At 46.2% G+C, this 21,333-nt stretch overlaps 1 protein-coding gene across 2 annotated transcripts; it reads right to left on the minus strand.

The window, feature by feature from the left end:
• Positions 1–15,628: 15,628 nt before the first annotated feature.
• Positions 15,629–19,256, minus strand: LOC123170285 (transcription factor TGAL3). 2 transcript variants are annotated; one of them, XM_044588118.1, is made up of 10 exons: positions 19,037–19,256; positions 18,724–18,812; positions 18,495–18,562; positions 18,211–18,414; positions 18,028–18,123; positions 17,860–17,919; positions 16,971–17,048; positions 16,841–16,886; positions 16,386–16,657; positions 15,629–16,295 (listed from the first exon to the last, which is right to left on the minus strand). In XM_044588118.1, the coding sequence occupies exons 1-10, from the start codon at positions 19,069–19,071 to the stop codon at positions 15,897–15,899; spliced, it is 1,347 nt and encodes a 448-aa protein (XP_044444053.1). In that variant the 5' UTR covers positions 19,072–19,256; the 3' UTR covers positions 15,629–15,896. The 2 variants fall into 2 exon arrangements, with proteins under 2 accessions (XP_044444053.1, XP_044444052.1); XM_044588117.1 differs by lacking the exon at positions 19,037–19,256 and having other exon boundaries at positions 18,724–19,027.
• Positions 19,257–21,333: the final 2,077 nt, after the last annotated feature.

Raw genomic sequence — 21,333 nt, forward strand, 5'->3', positions numbered from 1 at the left:
TTAAAAAGTCATATCTTTTAAACCGTGCTTCGGAATTTAGATCCGTTTTCACTGTTGGAATCCTCGCGACGAGATCTTTGAAACTAGATTCCGCATGGGTATGTTTTGACGAAAAATTTTTATGCCAACTTTGATGCTATATTGTGCAACTCTATTACTACATGGTGCAACTTTAGTACCGGATTGTACAACTTTTTTTGAAAACCAAGTTTGCAGCTACATGATCCAATTCTTATGATATTGCAACAAAGGAACCATGACAATCAACTTTCTATGACGTGCAACTAGTCTATTACCTCGGCCAACTACCTAGTAGTCGATGTGCAACCCTTCCCCACTTCCCCTATCAGTGGTATGTGCAATTTAGTATGTTGTTCATGCTAACTGCCTATTTAATCGATGTGCAACTCCTTCCCCTCCCTACTTGTGGATACATATAAGTTTTAGTTGGCGGGGGCAACAGACGGAGTTGCACATAGTCTGCTAGGCAGTTGGCCGGGGCAACACACGAAGTTGCACATCCACGAGTGATACAAGAGAAAGTTGCACATCATTGTTAGATAGTTGGCCATCGCAGCATATGAAGTTGCACACCTACTGCTAGGCAGTTGGCCGATGCAGTATATAGTGAAAGCACATCCACGGATAGGAAAAAAGTTGCACGTCAACTACTAGACAGTTGGCCTCGGCAAGAGACGAAGTTGCACATCTCACTCCAAGTGGGTACTTTTGGGGTGGAGGTGCCATCAGTAAAAACTGCACGTCCACATGGTAGGTGCGAAGTTGCACATCCACTGCGGTTAGTTGCACATTGACTGCTAGATGGTTGCACAAAACATGTACTAAAATTGCACAAAAAATATTTTATCGAAACATACCCATGCGGGATCTAATTTCGAAGAGCACGTCGCAAGGATTTCAAAGGTGGAAACGGATCTTAATTCGGATTCGTGGTTTAAAAGTTATGGATTTTCAAAAATTCATAAATCATGAATTAAATGCTAGAAAGTCATCCACCTCACGCCATGCATGAAAAAGCCAACAACCGAATGCATGCATGTGGATCATTTAATGCACTATTGATGGGTTGTTTCTGTTTAACCATTTGAGACAATAAAATTTTTCCTAATCAGATGGGGGAGACAAATACTTTCCAAAAAAGATCAAAGTTTTCCTATTTTCGCTGGCTGCTCCGGAACGCCAGGGGGCAGCCGACCGCTGTGTAGACGCATCCAACAAAAAATAGGACAATGCCTGTGTGTTGCCATGAGATATAAATCTTTTTTAGTATGTTACATTGTGATTTATCTGTTCATATTATTAATGTGATTGTGTAAATATATGTCATCAAATTTTGCCCATGATTAGTAAGTAAATTAAACTGAAATAGGCTCAGAAGGTAAGTAAATTATGATGATTTGACTAGCATATAGGGAAGTTTGAAAAAATAGTTGGTGGAAAGAAAAGTAAAGCATGAAACATCACATTCTTCTTAAGTAAAAAAAATCATAGAGATCGAGATTTTTTTTTTTTACAAATTGTTACGAAACTATTTTGCACGGTTATAACATCTTCATGAAAAAAATGTTGTGAAAAATTGTTTCATAACCACCGATTTGCTGCATTACTATTTTGAATTGTTGCGAAACTTATTTTGTATTTTTGGTAACATATTCTGGAAATACATTGCCAAGACTTGTTGCAACGATATTTTCTTTTGGCTATGGAGGTGAGATTTTGTCAAGAAACATGGACAATTAAGATCCGTCCAAATGGTTGAGGATTAGTATAATCTTAACGGTTAAATCAAATTGCGAAACGCAGTTTTGGTTGAGGATTAGTATAATCTTAACGGTTAAATCAAATTAAGTAGTCCTGATCGTGAGGCTGTAATTGGTCTGTGTTGTTATGTGTACACTGAACTGGGTGCACTTAGCGATGAATATGTTTGCTTGTTTAATAGTAGTATAGATTAACAACTTGTGGGATGCCTTCACATTGTCAGTCGCACTGTCCAACAAACACGCCTACATGCCTACCCGACTTTTGCTGCGTCGGGATCCAGACAACCGACGTGCTTTCAAATGTTTAGACGGCTTAACCGTGCTTAGTAGCCACCTCGAACGGCTAAGAACGACAACCTGTCTGATGAGGTAGTCGATTTCGACGGGCAAGGGCATTCACCGGGAGCCAAGGGATGTTGTCCCAACTAAAACAGTCGCAGTAGGCATGGGATTGGACGAATAACTTTTCTTTCTGCTCACTACATGTACTCAATGGACCCATGGCCATCACACATTCCAACTGGGTGACCAAATGCACCACCGACAAATAGGCAGGCTAGTCTTTCTTTTTCGATGACCCCGCGCCATTGTATTGATGAGGACGCTTATTGACGCCAACTGTAGGCCTCCTCGTCCTCATCATGGTCTTCCGGGTACTCGGAGGGAGGCCAGAGGGAAGCTCGGAGGGCTACCCCATCATCTATCTTAGGGTGGGGGGGTAGGGGCGTGGCAGCACAACGGTGATGCAAATTCGCCGGAGAAATTCTCCGTCGGCACCGGGGCTAGAGGGAGGGGGAGGGCAGCATGGCAGTGGGCTAGAGTTAGGGGAGGGTGGTGTGGCAAGGATGTGCGAGAACGCCGCCGCGAAAGTAGGCGGCTAGGCCGACGGTGATGAGGCGGTTTGAAGGAAGAAGAAGACCGGCGGGAGGAAGAAGAAAGAGATCCAACCCTTGATCTGGTATCCGACGGCTGAAAAAATTCAACTGACCTAAAACATTTTTTCAGGCAACCGACATATAGCCAGACCCTTTATTTATAGGGTGTAACTAGGGCACATCTAGATGTGACATAGCTATGTCATATCTAAAATGACATCATCAATTTTTTTTAGTCTATCAACAACTATTTGTTTGTGTTTGTTTGTTTCCTTACGATCGCTAAGTCGCTCATGCAGACGTAGCTAACATCCAGCCCAACTGTTTATTTCTCACGATCATTAGTCCAGCCCAACTGTTTGTTTCTCACGATACTAATGTCTGCTTGAAGAAAAACAACGATTGTGAAAAGCAACGATCGATTGTATCACACAAGAAAAAACACAGAAGTGTGTACGTCCCAAAAAAGCATCTACACGGGCACTAAATTTTTTTGTCATTTCAAAACGTGAAAGTGCATCTGGGGTAAAAGCTTATATTTTCAAGTAAATATTTTAATAAAAGTAAATGCATTTATGTATTATGTACTAATTTGATTTTTTTATTTTGCAAGTAAAAAAATTGTTCACGAGCTGAAAAATGTTCGCGATTTAAAAAATCAAGAATTTGAAATAATGTTCACGAACTCAAAAATATTTGTGATTCTAGAAAATTTCATGAGTTCAATTTTTTTGTGGATTCAAAAAATGGCAATTGAGGTGGACTTATAATTGAGGTGGCAACAAAAAACTTCAAAGCCTAGTTACAAGTCGATGGTGGACTTGCAGCTTGGGCAACAAAAATAAAATTCAAGCCCAGTTGCAAGTGAAGGGTGGAATTGCGACTAAGTGTATTAAAAAAAAGGGTGAGCCATGTTGCGAGTCCAGGACGGGCTTGCAATTGGGCGTGAATAAAAAAGGTCAGTCCCAATTGCGAACCAAGGGTTGGCTTGCAACCGAGGCAACAACAACTACATTCCTAGTTGCGAGTCGTGGTGGGCTTGAAACTAGGATGAGAACAACCTACATGCCCGGTTGCGAGTCGAGGGTGGAGTTGCAACTGTGCCCACTACAGAAAAGTACGACGCGTCCTAGTTGCGAGTCGATGGTTCACTTGCAATTGGGGCAACTACAAAAAACTACAAGGCATCCCTGTTGCAAGTCGATGACTGACTTGCAACTGGCCCCCTACAAACATACGCCCCCTCCCTAGTTGCGAGTCAGATGGTTGACATGCAACTGGGGCCACTACAAAAAAGTATGACGCGCAGTTGCGAGTCGATGGTTTACTTGCAAATTGCAATAGGGCCCCTACAAAGATACGTTCCCCCTAGTTGCGAGTCGATGGTTGACATGCAACTGGGGCCACTACAAAAAATTATGACGCTTCCTAGTTGCGAGTTGATGGTTAACTTGCAATTGGGCCGCTACAAACATATGTTTCCCCTAGTTGCGAGACGATGGTTGACTTGCAACTAGGTCCCGACAAACATACGTCCCCTCTAGTTGCGAGTCGATTGTTGACTTGCAACTGGGCCCCTACAAACATACGCCCCCCTAGTTGCGAGTCAATGGTTGACATGTAACTGGGGTCACTACAAAATAGTACGACGCGTTCTAGTTGCGCGTCGATGATTGACTTGCAACTGGCCCCCTACAAATATATGCCCCCTAGTTGCGAGTCGATGGTTGACATGCAACTAGGGCCACCACAAAAAATTATGACGCGTCCTAGTTTTGAGTTGATGGTTGACTTGCAACTGGGCCCCTACAAACATACATCCCCCGCCTAGTTGCGAGTCAATGATTGACTTACAACCGGGCCCCTACAAACATACGCCCCTAGTTGCGAGTCGATGATTGACTTGCAACCAGGCCCTTACAAACATATGTCCCCCTAGTTGCGAGTTCATGGTTGACATGCAACTGGGGCCACTACAAAAAAGTACGACGCGTACTAGTTGCATGTCGATGGTTTACTCGCAACTAGACCCCTACGAACATACACTCACCCTAGTTGTGAGTCGATGGTTGACTTGTAACTGGGCACCTACAAACATAGGCCCCCCTACTTGCAAGTCAATGGTTGACTTGCAACCGAGCCCCTACTAACATACGCCCCCCTAGCTGCGAGTCGATGGTTGACATGCAACTGGGGAAACTACAAAAAAGTACGACGTGTCCCAGTTGCGAGTCGATGATTGACTTGCAACTGAGCACCTACAAACATACGCCCCCTAATTGCGAGTCGATGGTTGACATGCAACTGGGGCCACTACGAAAAAGTACGATGCGTCCTAGTTGCGAGTCGATGGTTAACTTGCAATTGTGCCCCTACAACACATGTGCCCCCTAGTTGTGAGTCAATGGCTGACATGCAACTGGGGCCACTACAAAAAGGTACGATGCATCCTAGGTGCGGGTCGATGGTTGACTTGCAATCGGGCCCCTACAAACATAGGCCCCCCTAGTAGCGAGTCGATTGTTGACATGCAACGGGGGCACTACAAAAAAGTACGACGCGTTCTAGTTGCGGGTCGATGGTAGACATGCAAACGGGCCCCTACAAACACATGTCCCCCCTAGTTGCGAGTCGATGGTTGACATGTAATTGATCAACTACAAAAAAGTATGATGCGTCCTAATCGTTGGTTGACTTGCAACTGGGCCCCTACAAACATATGACCCCCTGGTTGCGAGTCGATGGTTGATTTGCAACTAGGATCCTACAAACATACGCCCCCTAGTTGCAAGTCGATGGAAGGCTCTCAACCCCCCCCCCCCCCAGTTGCGAGTCGATGGTTGACTTGCAACTGAGGCAACTAAAAAAAACTGATTTTTGAGATGACTACTTGCAAATGAGGCGACTACAAAAACTATAAATAGCTCTATTCCGGAGTCGAGGTGTTTACATACAAACTAAAATTGGAAAAAAAAATATTTCTATGAAAAACAACTAGGCAAACACTTGCATATGATGTATACAAAAAATTTAACATGGAAAAAAGAGTGCATGAAAAAATAGGGGGAAACAAAAAAAAACAACATGCCCTGCCATCTCTGAGCCATGGACCCGCCAGATCAGGTCGTCTCCTTCGGATTCGAAACAAAACAATAGAAATGGAAGACCAGGGGAGTGGCAACTTAAGGAGGGCTGCTGTATCGATGTAATATACTCTCTGCTAGACTTGTCGTATTCGGAAAAAAGAGCAACACAAACAAAGGCAACGCCGGCCCAACAAAAAAGGAAAAAAGGCAACAACAAAAAACCAGTCCCGCTCCGCTATAGGCCTCCCGGCCCAACAGACTACAACGCGGCGCGGATCGGTTACGACACAGGCTATCACTCGAGCACGAAAAATAAAGACGCAATAGATCGGATGGCTGGACATCTAGACATGAGATCACTAAATTTCATCTAGATGTGTTTTAGCAATCCCGCTCAAATAAATAAAAACACAAACACGGAAATGACCGAAAAACACATGGACAAGGATGCACAAATCACTCGTGCTGGGACAAACAACAACACATGAGCCGTGCTAAACACATATGAATATTGAAAATTGCATATATATATATATATATATATAGAGAGAGAGAGAGAGAGGGGAAAAAAAATAAACATCGCAGCCTAAAAACAAGAGGGAAAAGCCAAGACTAAAACACACAAGAGAGGGGGAAAACGCGATGCCAAAGAGCAAGAATACAGCAGGCCAACAGGGGCAACAACGGCGCCGTGCAACAGGAGCAGGCCGCCAGCACATAGAGCAGCACACACAGCAGCCCACACACGAACAAAATCACGGCGTGCAAAGACAACAAATGGCAAGAGAAAAACAAGTGCAGTACGAATCTTAGAGCCTTCAGATCATGTGGTGGAGAGGTTATATGTGACATAGTTAATTTTCATCTAGATGTGAGTTAGCCAATCCGTTTGCTGAAACTATTATGGTCGCAGTCACTTTTCTAGCCCTCCGACGGGTGCAACAGGTGTGCGGCTCATCTGTACCAGGGGCAGCCCATTTGCATGTTTTGTTATTTGTTCACGAGCTCGTTTGTTCACAATAGCTTCTAGGGGTAAGCTCTTTCTTTTTTCTTTTTTGTTTGGTGGGTGAAGGGTAAGCTCTTTGCAATGACTTATTTTACCTTTTCTCTCATGATTTATTGCTGTTTTTTTGCTTTCTATTTTTTTCTTACTTCACTATATATATTAGAACATTGCGTCACTATTTTCTCTTTTCTTAACTTTAATATATTAATTTTGTTTTAGCTTAATATTTGTTTGTTACTAGATATTCCAAATTGATTGCTTAGGTTTTAGTTTTACATAATTTGCCTCTTATAATTTAAAAAAAATCACGGTGTCAACAGAATAATGAAGTTGAGATTGAAAAAAAAGGGGTCACAACTGTGGGGGAGGGGGAGCCACATGCATGTCTGCCGCTAGACATGCAATTGCAAATGTTATAACCTAACTGCAACTGCATGTTTTCAAGAGAGGCCGCAACTGCATGTTTTCAAGGTGGGTCACAACTGCATGTTTTTACGGTGGCGACCGCAAACAACTTCCATGAAGCAAATAAAAAATCCTGAAAAAATCATAGTTAGAGATGGTTGAAACCCAATCCTAAATTCGTGAAAGTTAATGTGGATGTGGCCTTTTTATGAAAATGAGCGCACTGGGACAACGGCAGCAGTAACTCGAGATGACAAAGGTAATTTTTTGGCAGCCCAATGTAAATTTTTAACTCATGCAGCAGATGTGGTAACCTCTGAGGCTATAGCTATGAGGGATGGCCTTGCGTTTGCAAATTCTCTTGGGTTTCCTAGAGTGGAGGCCAAATAAGACTCGACAACGTTGATCGAATACTGTTCAGACCAAACCAGATGGTGGGACACTGCGACAGTCATCTTCGCGGAATGTGTGGACATTTCATCACTTATTGGGAAGGTTATTTTTAAGCATTGTGGTCGTTTTTCGAACCAAGCAGCTCATGTGCTAGCTAATCATAGTTATTGTAATAAGATTAATACAAGTTGGATTAACGAGCCCCAAGCTTGTGTTATTCCCAAACTCTTGGATGATGTAATTCTGGTTTAAGTTGCAATAAAGCTAGCCATGATGGTCTTCTCTCAAAAAAAGGTGGGTTGCAACTGCATGATGTTAAGGCAGGGTCGCAACTGCATGTTTTTAAGAGGGGCCACAACTGCATGTTTCCAAGGTAGGTCGCAACTGCATGTTTTTAAGGTGGATTGCAACACATGTTTTCAAGAGAGACCGCAACTACATGTTTTCAAGGCGGGTCACAACTGCATGTTTTTAAGAGGGGCCGCAACTGCATGTTTTCAAAGTGGGTCGCAACTGCATGCTTTTAAGATGGGGTCACAGTGTAGCTGTATGTTTTCAAGAGGAGACACAATTGCATGTTTTCAAGAGGGGTTGCAACTGCATGTTTTCAAGACGGGGTCGTAACTGCATGTTTCCAAGAGGGGGTCACAACTGCATGTTTTTAAGGCAGGTCGCAACGCATATTTAAGGCAGATCGAAATTGCATGTTTTTAAGGCGGGTCGCAACTGCATGTTTTCAAGAGGGGTCACAACTGAATGTCTTTAAGGCGGGTCGCAACTGCATGTTTTCAAGGCGAGATCACAACTGCATGTTTTTTAAAAGGAGTTGCAACGGTAGGTTTTTAAATGGGTGGGTAATTGCATGCTTTCAAGGCATGTCGCAACTTCATGCATTTCAAGGGGGTTGCAAGTGCATGCTTTCAAGGGGTGTTTTTTCTTGTGTGATACAACCGATCGTTGCTTTTCACAATCATTGTTTTTCTTCAAGCAGACATTAGTATCGTGAGAAACAAACAGTTGGGCTGGACTAATGATCGTGAGAAATAAACAGTTGGGCTGGATGTTAGCTACGTCTTCATGAGCGACTTAGCGATCGTACGGAAACAAACAAACACAAACAAATAGTTGTTGATAGACTAAAAAAAATTGATGATGTCATTTTAGATGTGACATAGTTATGTCACATCTAGATGTGCCATAGTTACACCCAAAATCTAAATAGTGACGCCGCACCGTAAGTGTTTACAAATATGACAATTTAATTATGCCAAGTTGCCATATTTACAAGCAATTACCGTAAATATGGCAATTAAGTTATTTTTTGTTAGGCAAGTAAGTGTTTACGAATATGACAAATGCAACAAATGTGACAAGTACGACCGGAAGAAAGTTGTCGAAACATGTCCGACATGACAACTAGTTTTGAAGATCTTGTCGGGACAAAGTCAACGGTGAAAATAGATCATCGATTGAATTAACGGTTTTAGAGATAATTTTTTAAAATTTTCAAAGATTTTAGAGGAATCTTTAATGACATCATTGCATGCATACATGGTGGAGAGAGGGGATTGGCCGCAGCCACGGTAACGCTTTTTGAAGTAACTAATTACTACCTTCATCCGGGTTTATTGATCCCCTTCGTATTTTGTGTCCAACTTTGACGGTAAATTTGGTTAACAAATTATGAGTTGTATGTCACAAAAATTATATTTTCGGTTTCATATTTGAAAGAGGTTTTCAATGGTACTATTTTACGATATATAACTTATTTTTGATAGTTAAATTAATGGTTAAAGTTTGACTCAAACTATAAAAAAAGACTAATAAATCAGGAAGAAGGTGATTAGCTGGGCGTTGCACGAAGACGCAGGTGCGGCGCCGCTGGATGGGACGATTGATCATATACAAAATTTAATTTTTCCTCTGTCGTTTTTAGGGACTCACACCAGCAAGCAGGAGATAATACATGTAAACAAATCAAGACGATTGTTAAAATACAAACCATATTTTATAGTATATATGTTGTAATAATGGATCTGTCTACGGCACATTTAGTGCTTGTTCGGTTTCTCTCCGCTCCCGCGACTCAGCTCCCAGAGTGGAGCAGGCTGCTGCAGCTTTTTACGAAGCAGCTCAAACCAAGCACCGCGGAGTGGAGAGATTCCAAACAGGGCCCTAGTTATTGCACATTTCTTTGAAAATGCATAGGAGCTCTCGGGTGCTACGCTCTCCTATATTCAAAAATAATTTAGTAATTCAAAAAAGTCAAAAAATCCTGGACCTTTTTTATGGAATCAAACATGACCAAGTATTGCACTCGTATAAAAAGATTAAATAGGAAACTAATTTTATTGTATCCGGGGTCAAAGATTTTCCAAAAAATGCTAGATACAAGTACTATTCATACTATATTGTAGTCATTTTTTTTTGCCCTGAAGTCAACGAGAATCATTCTTTGGCCAAACTTTTTATATGCGTACAATACCTAGTCATATTTGATTCAAAAATATATCCAAGATTTTTTGACTTTTTTTGAATTATTAAATTATTTTTGAATATAGGGGAATCCACTTCCTTGTCCTTCTTTTTAGGTTAGTTATTGCGCATCTGAGACATGCAATTCCGCTAAAAAAAAACTGAGACGTGCAATTGTGGACGCCGGAAAGTGCGCATGATTACCGTGTCCCCGGCGATAAATCCGCGCATGCCGCATCGGCACGTTCGATCCGCAGCCTCCCTCGGCCCCCCGCACGCACGGCCGGCACTAGCTGCGCGCCGTAGCTCCACCGTCTGCCCCGATCCCATGTGTCTCTGTTGGGGCGGGGCAGAAATCACATATTTGATCTGAGAACGAAATCAAATCACTATCTGACCTGGTCTTAAAAAAATTCACATAACAGACCGTTTTGTGTGGCGCCCGACAGCCGGGCGCTGCATTAAACTATGCAGCGCCGTTGTCTTAGGCGTCGCATGCCCGACCAGCGTGGCAGCCCGGGCCCAGGGGCGGCCCCACAGCCAGCCGTGCAGCGCCCAACGCATAGGCGCCACACTTGCTATGTGCAGCGCCTAGCGCTTAGGCGCTGCACAGTGACTTAAGCGCATCGGCCCGGCCCGACCAGGCAGTTCTTCCCCCTCTCCAGGAAGTTGCTCTCTGGACAGAGAGCAGCGGCGGCGCCCCATCGAATCCCCCCCCCCCCCCCCACATCTCTCTCAGATCTGAAAATTTGATCCGTGGATTCGATCTCCAATCCCTCCTACTAGGTAAACTCCTCTGTTCCCTTTCTTTTCCTCCGTAAATTTGTTGCCATTTTAGATATTTGTCCAAGATTTGGTGGAACCCTTGATTTGCTTGATTTAGGATGTGTAGTCATAGTGGTACTACTGTACTGTTATTCATTAGTTCACAATATATGATTCTTGTTAGTGAAACCATAGATTGTTTAGTTTTTTTAGATATATATGAGATGCCTATTTTTGTAGATAACTACTATGAGATGTTTATTTTTTTAGATATATATTAGATGTTGAGTTTATTTGAAATATGAGATGTTGAGCTTATTTGAGATATATATGAGAATTTACAATCATTTATTCATTGTGTGAGAAGAAGATGATTGTTGTAGTTGAACACATACGAGATGTTTAGTGTATACTGATATTTGAGATGAAGATGAACTCATATATGTTTATTGTTTGAACTTTGTAAGGATGGTTTGGCTTCTCGACGATGTCTACGACACAAAACACCGGGGCTTCATGATGCGCGAGAAGGAGATGGTAATAATGAGTAATCTAAATATTTTGCAAATTTGCCTTTAGTTGAAATTGACATGCCCTAAGATTTGTCATTACTTGTTTTTTGCAGAAGTTTGAACCTCTGAAGATTCGGTATCACGGGGTCTCTGGTCCTGCCATGCCCTACGATGAGCGGTACACATCCTACATCTAGCAGGCAGGACTCCTCCCGTGGATTCAGTTGGTCAGCCGGTCCACGCCGAACCTCAACGCTCCACTGGTGACCTCTCTTGCTGATCGGTGGAGGCCGAAGACGCACAGTTTCCATCTTCGGACTGCGGAGATGACCGTGACGCTCAAGGATGTCGCCTTCATCACCGGGCTTCCTATCGACGGGAGGCCTCTATGTATGAGCACCGATTCTGATGGGTGGCACGAGCAGATGATTGCTCTTATCGGTATGGCTCCTACCGAGGCTGAGGCTGATGTAGAGGAGGGAGAAGAGAAGAAGAAGAGGGAAAGGAAAGCAGCCGGAGCTGCTTTCACGTGGATTCAAAATAACTTTGCGACGTGCCCTGCGGATGCCCCACTGATGATGTGATCTAGACACATGCTTGTGTCTATATGTGGTACGTTGTCTCGAGGACTTTGTTTCCTAACTCCACGGGCAAGAACGCTCCATGAATGTGGCTGAAGGCATTGACCGTCTTCGATAGCGGATGGAGCTAGGGTTCAACGACTCTTGCCTACTTGTATCGATAGGTACTTGGTCTGTTTTGTTATCAAGTCATTTCTTCATTAGCAATGCAACCTTGCTGTCAAGTTAACATTGTTTTCTTTCATATGCAGCTGGACGATGCGTGTTGCAGGATCACAGATAGTGCAGGCATTGGTGGTAATATGCTTCTACTTTCTGTATGGAGCTGGGAGCGTCTGCCTGTTGGACACCCGAAGAGCGTCAAGTTTAATCCTTGGGATGAAGAAGAGGAATTACGACTCCCCACTTGGGCTTACGTGTTAGGGAGACTTTGAAAGCCCGACCTCCGTGTTGGTGGCCATCGTTTGAGGTTCCTCCAGGCTCTTTCACTTCATACTTCCGCTCGTTGTCGTCATATAGAACAGCTTCTTGGGAGTCTGCCTTTCGTGATTGAAATTCCAACCATTCTTCAACCTTTGGTGGGAAATTGTACTTGTGCTTTTCCTTGTTTTCATCAGCAATCTGCTTGTCGGTCTCCATTGAGTACTTTAAAAAGTATCCATTCATCTTGTCAAATGTGTATTGAACTATTGCCGTCACGGGTAATGCACGTACACCCTTGAGCACCTTATTGAAGCATTCTGCCATATTGCTTGTCATTTGACCGTACCTCCGGTCATCTTCATCGAAAGCACGTGCCCACATATTCCTTTCGACAATGTTCCTATTGAGAAATTCAAGACCACCGGGGTCAAGTTTCTTGTGTCTGAGCAATGCATTGAACAATGTGGCAAACCGCTTGTTGGAGAAAGCGAGACAACAATCTTGAAGATCATCGGCCAACTCCTTGATACCACATGCCCTATAGAAGTTTGCACAAAAGTGCCTCATGCATCATCGATGGTGCAACTTTGTATGTCCGGGAATGTCAACGACCACCGCATTTAGAATTCCTGGATGGCGATCCGATATGACACAAATTTCCCTTTCAGCCGGTAATACCCTTGTTCTCAATTGACGCAAGAACCACTCCCAGTTATCATTGTTCTCCACCTCAACCAAATCGAAAGCCAAAGGCAACACCCGGTTATTGGCATCACTTGCTATTGCAACCAATAAAGCGCCCTTGTATTGTCCGGTCAAGAACGTGCCATCAATGGCGATGACGGGCCGACAATGCTCAAAATCCCTCACGCATTGCTCAAAGGCCCAAAATGCATGGCCAAATACTCGGACGGCCCTCCCGTTGTGAATCAATGTTTGGTGCCCATGAGGCTCAACCACGTGAACCATGCCTAGGTTTGTGGCGGCCATAGCTAACAACAACCTAGGGAGTCGGCTGTATGCTTCCTCCCAATTGCCATACAATATCTTGAATGCGGCTTGCTTCGCCTTCCATGCCTTGCCATACTTCACCTTGTAATGAAAGATGGCTTTCACAAGGTCAATGACACTCTTGATGCTCATTGTTGGAAGTGTGGATATTTGGTTGGATAACCTGTAAGCAATGAACTCGGACGTGAGTTGTCTGTGTTGTTGGTACACAAGCTCGCCATCCGCATTCTTGTGTCGGCACATGTGACTTGATGTACAACTCACTATGCGCCAAGTGGGACCTCCTTTCCATGGCCTTACACGCACAATCCATGGACATCTTGGCACTTCACATTTAACCGTGTAACGCACATTGACGTCCGAGTTGGCCACTTAATGTGGACGATAATGCGTAACCGAGTAGTTGTCGAGGCACATCTTCAATTCCAAGAAGGATTGAAACTCACAACCGGGATATATCCCGTTCTTGCCGTCTTCCAAATCACGGTGAGAACTTGGCCTAGCTCCAAGAGATATACATTTGCCACCATCTACAACGGCTTCATCCGCGAGACAAAGATCCTTGAACAATGGTGTCTTGTGATCCCGCCCGAATACCTTCTTAAATGCTTGGGCCTCCTTGGACGTGAACCCCTCCTCATCAACTTCTTCATCGGGATCATTGTCATCGGAGTCCGATGCATATGCACGAGAAAAAGGGATGGATTGGTCCATTGTCCCTTGCACATGATATTGCTCGAGATCGCCCACATTGTTTTCATGGAGATCAACTTTGTTGTCATCCTCCTCGTACTCATAATTGTCCTCTTCAAAAGCTTCATTTTGGTTGTTTGAAACCGGGCTCAATGTTGGCCAAACTTGTTGCGTCAAATGAGGTTCACTAACTTGATCTTGGTTCATGGGTGGGGGGGGGGGGTACTAGCAACCAACGGGGAGGGGTTTCGGTTCAAATCGAAATGCAAACTAGACTCAACCTTCTTGGAGGCAAATAACTCAAGAGCCTTGTCTAGAGACTCCGCAACCGTCTCCTTGTATGCAACCCAACGTTGCTCCGAGTTCAGACGCATTGTCTTCCAACGGATGTGCGTTCCAAAACCAACATTATGCCTTCCCTCGAACTCAACAACGTCACTTGGGTCCATCCAATTCAAATCCTTCCTCACTTGTTCCAAGACATCCACATAGCTAGGACTACTCTCAAACACCATGTCAAGCTCATCCGGGCCCGGCTCAACATTGCCTTTTAAAAAGGCCTCTTTATCCACATGATGACCATAAACACATGTTCTTCCCATCCCTACAATAATCAAAAACACACATATATCAAGTAAGTACTTAACAAAATATTTGCACAAAATACATAAGCCCTAACATATATATATGAAACAATAACCCTAACCCCCACTTAACAATAACCGCAACCCTAACCATACCATAACACTAACCCTAACCCCAACATAAAAACACACATAACCCTAACCCTAGCATAGTATGAAGTAACCATACCAAATTAACAAAGAAACATAACATGATTCAACACAAATTTCCAAATCCAAGCCAAAACTAGGGTTTTCCCCAAACTAGCAAGATTTGAGCAAATGTGACAATTCCTATGGATGAAAACGAGGGGATCGGAGGAGATTACCTTAAGGGAAGGGTTGGCTTCGAAATCCACTGTCAAATACTTTGGATTTGCAAGATTTGAGAAAGATTTTAGAGGAGGGAGAGGGGAAGAGAGGAGGGCCGCAAGGCTAAGGGTTTGGGTGGGGGTGTGTGGGTGGGAGGGGAGAGAGGGTGGGGCCAGCCTAAGTGACACACAAGAAATGGGCGCTGCACATTACAAGTGTCACACCTAAACGCTAGGCGCCGCACATTACAAGTGTGGCGCCTATGCGTTGGGCGCTGCACGGCTGGCTGTGGGGCTGCCACGCTGGCCGGGCATGCGACCCTAAGACAATGGCGCTGCATAGTGCAATGCAGCGCCCAGCTGTCGAGTGCCACACAAAACGATCTGTTATGTGAAATTTTTATAAGACCAGGTCAGATCATGATTTGATTTCGTCCTCAGATCAAATATGTGATTTCTGCCACTGGGCGGGGCGGGCCATCGTCGGCCAGGAACGACGACGAGTTTATCATGGCCGGTGGCCCAGCGCGCGCATAGCGCTGGATGGCCTGCATGCATGCCGCCGCCGGCCGAGAAGCCGACGAGCTGAACACCACCACAGGTAAAACATTACGTACGTGCGGCCAAAAAGAAAAAGTTGCACAGGTCAACACGAGCAGCCCGATCCAGGGGGCTGCAGACCGTAGATTGGAAGCAGAGTGTTCTTTCTACACCGACGTCTTTCCAATCAAGACTCCGGCCGGATGGATTAAGTTAGATAAACATTCCGCTACACTGCTAGTTGTCCGCTACTACTCGGCAGCAGCCATCCACAACGTCGCGTGTTACATATACTAGCTAGTTGTACGTACTCAAAATCTCGGAAGAATCCAATTCGCAGCTCAGCGAGCGGGCGTCTCCCTCTCATGGCGGCCCAACACCAACAGCCAGCCGATCGAACGTCGTCGCCGACGCTAGTCCCTCGGCCGCGCGAGCCACAGGGAGCTCAGCGCCCGGAGCCGGGAGAAGTAGTCGCTGATGACGAGCAGCGCGCGGGCGGCCTGCCGGGTCGTCAGGATCCGGTGCATCTGCTGCAGGGTCTGCTGCCTCAGGAGGTCGCCCTGCCGGAGGAAGTTCTCCAGCGTGCTCAGCTTCCCCATGGCGATGGCCATCTGCCCCATGTAGTTGGTCACGTTGCCGGCGCCGGCCAGCGGCCCGGCCCCCGCCGCCGCCGCGAGCGTCTCGGACAGCGCCTGCTGCAGGGCCTCCATCCCCTGCGACAGCGCGTCCTCCGCCTGCTGCGACGACTGCTGCAGGTTGCAGATGCCCATCAGCTGCTGGTCCGTCAGCGGCTCAAGGTGGCTGGCGAGTACCTGACCACGTCATCATCCCAGATTATCCATGGATGTCATATCAAGGTCGCTCAAGGTGAAGCACAGTCCGGGTTGCCATGAAGAACCTACCTTGAGGATCTCCGACGAGCGGAACCCGCCGAGCCACATGAAGAACCGCTCGGCGGGGCTCATCCACATGCCCGACAGGACGTGGAACACGTCGGACTTGGTCGCCAGGTTCTTGAGCCTGAAGAACTCGTCGTAGTGCAGCAGCACGGACTCGACGAGGATGCGCAGCTCGTCGTCGCCCATGTCCGCGATCACGGCCACCCTGAGGTTGTTGATGTGGCGCTGGTGGTCGTCGAGCCACCGCGCATACTCCAAATCGAACGCCAGGGCGCCTGCAAGACCCCAATTTTCTTCAGTTCAGATGGAGAAGCATGTAAAATTTGAAGCAGATGTAACAACATTACAGAACTGCATCGGCTGCAGAATCACTAGTGCAGCAGCATTTTCGAACCAGCGGCATGTAGATTGCGTTGTTGAATAAAAATGTGAGCACGGGAAATAGTACTATCATTTACCTCCGCTTGAGCAGTCACCGGAGCCACCACCGGCGATGAAGATTCCCTGTGATAAATGCCCAGGTGCTCAATCAATGACTATTGACCACAGACCGGTGTTCAAAATGCATACTGGCGTTGAAGGATTTACCTGCTGCCTTGCCCTCTGAAGCTCTTGCTCAAGGTGCGTCAGCTTGGATCGGCTGTTTTCCAGCTGCGCAAGGTAAGCCTTCAAACCGGAAAAGAAGAGGCTTAAATCGTCACGTTCGTGCATATGACCACAAGAACAAATTACATGAAACGATGCAGAGTGTTGTACTCCATGTAGATCAACATAGCAAAACCAAGACTCCCTCTAACAGGAAATTTTACGAGGTTTATTATGCTACAAATAGGTAATCAATAAAGTCAAAGCACAAGGAAAACTGGGATGACTCTGATTTTTCCTCGCAAAAAGAAAATCTCACTGATACTATGAATACGAACGGGATGAGCAAATTCAGAATGTGATGCTAGCTTTCCAAGAAAGATGCTACTACTATGATAGTATTCTTGCATCCTTCAAGTAGAAATGGTGGTGCCCACATTGACCATAAGAATATACTAATTGGAGTAGCAGTACTAGTACTATATGCTTAGGGAAATCCCTTCAAAAAATGCTTAGAAATATACTCCCTCCTTTCCTAAATATAAATATAAGTCTTTATAGAGATTCCATCATGGACTACATACGGATGTATATAGATGCATTTTAAGTATAGATTCCCCCATTTTGTTCCGTATGTGGTCCATAGTGGAATCTCGTCAAAGACTTACATTTAGGAACGGTGGGAGTAGTTCATATGCCGGAAAAGGAAAACACATTGTGCATATAAACAAGCAGCCCTACTGCTTTGGTACAATGGCGTAAGGAACGAGTTCGATGTCATCTGCTAAAAATGTACTGTGAGTGGCAACCAAATCCACGGATCACTTGGCCGCCGTTCTCTATTCGACAGAAACAAATGAATCGGACTACATAATGGGAGGGATCAGCTCACCTTCTTCCTGATGCGGCTTTTCCGGGCCGCCTCGCGGTTCTGCGCAAGCCTCCGTGCGGTCTGCAAATCATAGTCGCCGCTCATACGTAAGAAATACAACCACATTATCGTTTGCTACGCACAAGATCATATTTCATTGAGCCTCTGATTCATATGCATGTATGGTACCTTCTCATCTCCTGTTCTTTCAGAGGAATCGGCACACCCCACCCGTCGCTGGGAATGCGCCCCTCCGCCGGCGCCGGCGCCGGCGCCACCACCGCCCTGTCAACAACAACAGTAAACCGCATTACATGACGAGCAGGACGAGTTAACTGACCAAGAGCGAGAGGATATGAAGGGAGCGGGCACCATGAGGGCGTGGTGCTTGTCGCCGCTGTCGTCGAGGTCCGTGGAGGTCTCGGTGAGCGGGCTGGTGACGACGATGCCGGAGAGGGAGTCGCCCCAGTTCTCGAGCTGCTGCGCGGCCGCCCTCGGCATGCAGAACCGGCCGGCCTCCGCCGCCGCAAATGCCATTCCCGGCGCCGCCATGCCCAACGACCCCACTACTCCATGCTGCCACAATAATAGTCAAACACAAGATTGAAGAATCTGGACACGTCGCCCCCAGAAATGCTTGCAAGAAACCCACTCACCGGACTGGCGAGCGACGGGAAGTTGGCGACGGTGACGTTGCTGGAGGACTTGGAGCTGGGGTTGGGGCCTTCACAGTCACAGGGCCAAGCAAACGCATTCATCAGAAGGCGCACGCATAGATCCAATCCAAGAACAGGTCGAGGAGCAGGGTGAATAGTTCTTGGAACGCAAGCGGCAGCGGCGCGGGCGCCCCTTTCCGAACGAAAATAAAGGAGCGGCGCTACTCACTGCGGGGGTGGTGGAGGAGCTCGGGTGGGAGCTGCGCGGCGCCATCTCCGATGTGGTGGTGGTATCCAGCCGTGACGCCACGCTCCGCCCTGCAAGCAGCACGAGGGACGCGGCCACGGACGCGCGCAAGGCAACAAAGGGTTAGCGGGCGGGACGGGCCGGTCCAAGGGAGAAGACAGAGCTCGCAGCACAAGAGAACAAAGGACGAGCCAAGGCAGCTGCGAGCTTGGGTGGCCACTGGCAATAGTATAACTGCGCTACCGGACATGGGCGATCGCTTTCCCCGCCACTGTAGCCGCGTGGGTCGGGTTACCTGAAGACGTGGAAAGGCCCAGGGTGGTGATGCATCGGGGGAGGAGGCAGGGTCGACGACGAGGACGAGGACCACCGTCACCGCCGCCGCCGCCGGGAGCAAGCTGGGAGATGGATGGGGACTCGGACTGTTGATGAACACCAGCAACTGTTGCGTGGGCGTGGCGTGTGGTCATGGTGTGTCATGCGCATTGCCACTTATAACGGCGGGACGAGGAGGAGGAGGCGGGATTGGAAAGCCGTGCGAGAATTGAAGGGGGATAGGATCGGATGGAAATGAAAAGATATGATGATGATCCGGACGTGTCCATCGGTGCATGTCAGAGGGATCCATCTGTCCATCCATCGGTCCATTCTTTGGGTTCCATCGGAGATCAGGCGTCAATCAGCCGAGATGGCTTGGCAGGCAGGCAGCGCTATGGTGTAAGCTTTTGTATTCGAGCGCGTTTGCGTGTGCAGGGGGCTCCCGGCCACATGCGTCCATGGATGGGGCAGTGTAAAGGCTGTGGCCATCTTGAACTGAGGTCGTCGTACGCCTGTAGCTATTACGCCTATGCGTTGATGGTGACGGTAGTCGTAGGGGCAGGATTATAATAGGTTTGTAGCCATTGTTGTTTGGTCCTAGGTAGGGCGTAGTACTGTTGTAACTTCAGTTCTTCTTTGACTAGAACACAGTACGGCAGTGAGCACGATAAAAAGTGGGAGGGGGCACTTCAGCTATTCTACTCACCAAGTCAGGTTAGCTGTAATGTAACGCGCACTCTGCGCATATACATTAGCTTTCTTTCAAAAACCGAACTTAGTAAACTTTGATTAAGTTTATAGAAATATATATTTATCTACAATTACGGTATCAATATACATTATTCGATGCATCGTAAGATATATATTTTTATTATAGGCATAGAGTTTCCTCTGTAAATTTGATCAAAGTTTATAAAGTTTGACTTTTATAAAGAATTATATGCAGCACATTAGAGCATCTACAGTCAGACTAGGCAAATTCAGGACCGTCTGCCTGCAGTGACCGGTTGGTCCTCAAATTTACTCATCTGCATCCGGATATTTCATACTAGAAATGTTAAATCCATACAAAAGCATGCAAAGTATAAAATCTACGTACTCCGTAGATCATACAAAAGCAAGCAAATGATAAAATCCATGCTCTATCTGGTACCGGCGCTTCAGCATGAGCATAGCGTACGTGGTTATCTTCTGCCGAACCACGATGAAGCCGGAGAGCGTGGGAAGAGCGGCGGAGCGGGAGAGATGAGGTGGATAGGCTCGGGCTGGCGGCGCGAAGAGGGAGGAGGTGGATGGGTTAGGGTTGGGGGAAGCCGGACGGCTTAAATAGCCGGATTTGTCCTCGGGCGGCGAGTCGGAGCAAGGCCACGCGGCGTTTACACCCCCACCGAAGAAGACGTTCGTCGGACCGCCGGGTTTCCGGACGATTTCGCGTGGAACCCCATCGCTAGTCCGACGTGACGGACGCCCCTGGAAGCCCTCATACTCACCCCATATTTAGACTGAATATAAAGGGTATCGATCAGCTCGGACGTTTGTGCTCCGTTTGAGACGCCGTCTGGGTCGATTTTTCGTAATCGAATAATAATCAGGCCATCCAGCCGGCCGTTGAGGCGGGTATGGGATGCACGGCTGTAGATGCTCTTAACACAAGGAGTAGTGTTTAGTGGAGTCGAAAATTGTTGCATGCATAGAGGGGGACTTCCTTGCTAGTCGTGGTGCAAACGGACCGCGTGGAATTTGTGAAGCTGATCATTGGTACGAGTGAGGACAAGTCGGCGCAGTTGGTGTTGGTGCAAGAGATTAAAACACTTCTCCAGGAAGGTAGAGAAATTTTGGTTAAGCATGTCAGGCGAGAGCAAAACTCTGTTAGTCATTTCTTGGCGAGCTTTCATGGAATAAATAAGCTCACTGCTATGTGGCTTCGCTTAGGACAGGATGTGGTTCCTGACGGTTGCAGTGCAGACACGTCCGCCACTTGATAATAAATTCTCTTTCAGTCTTTCTCCTTGATAAAAAGAGAAATTTTACATGTAAGGAAATAGTTTTTTTTCCTTTTGACAGGGAAATCATTTTACTGCTCAAACATACTCATGAGTAAGTCATTTACAAGCTTTTATTATAAAAAAATAACCCAAATGATAACGCCCACACGTGTGGCATATTTGCATATCGCCCACTCGCCTTGATTCACTTTGATTCTGTTTTGCACGAATCCTAAAGAAATCTGAGTGCCACGTAGGCATAGCATGCTGTGTGGGCGTTAGAGCGCTC

Source organism: Triticum aestivum, chromosome 7D (genome assembly GCF_018294505.1).
Source record: "Triticum aestivum cultivar Chinese Spring chromosome 7D, IWGSC CS RefSeq v2.1, whole genome shotgun sequence".
NCBI lineage: Eukaryota > Viridiplantae > Streptophyta > Magnoliopsida > Poales > Poaceae > Triticum > Triticum aestivum.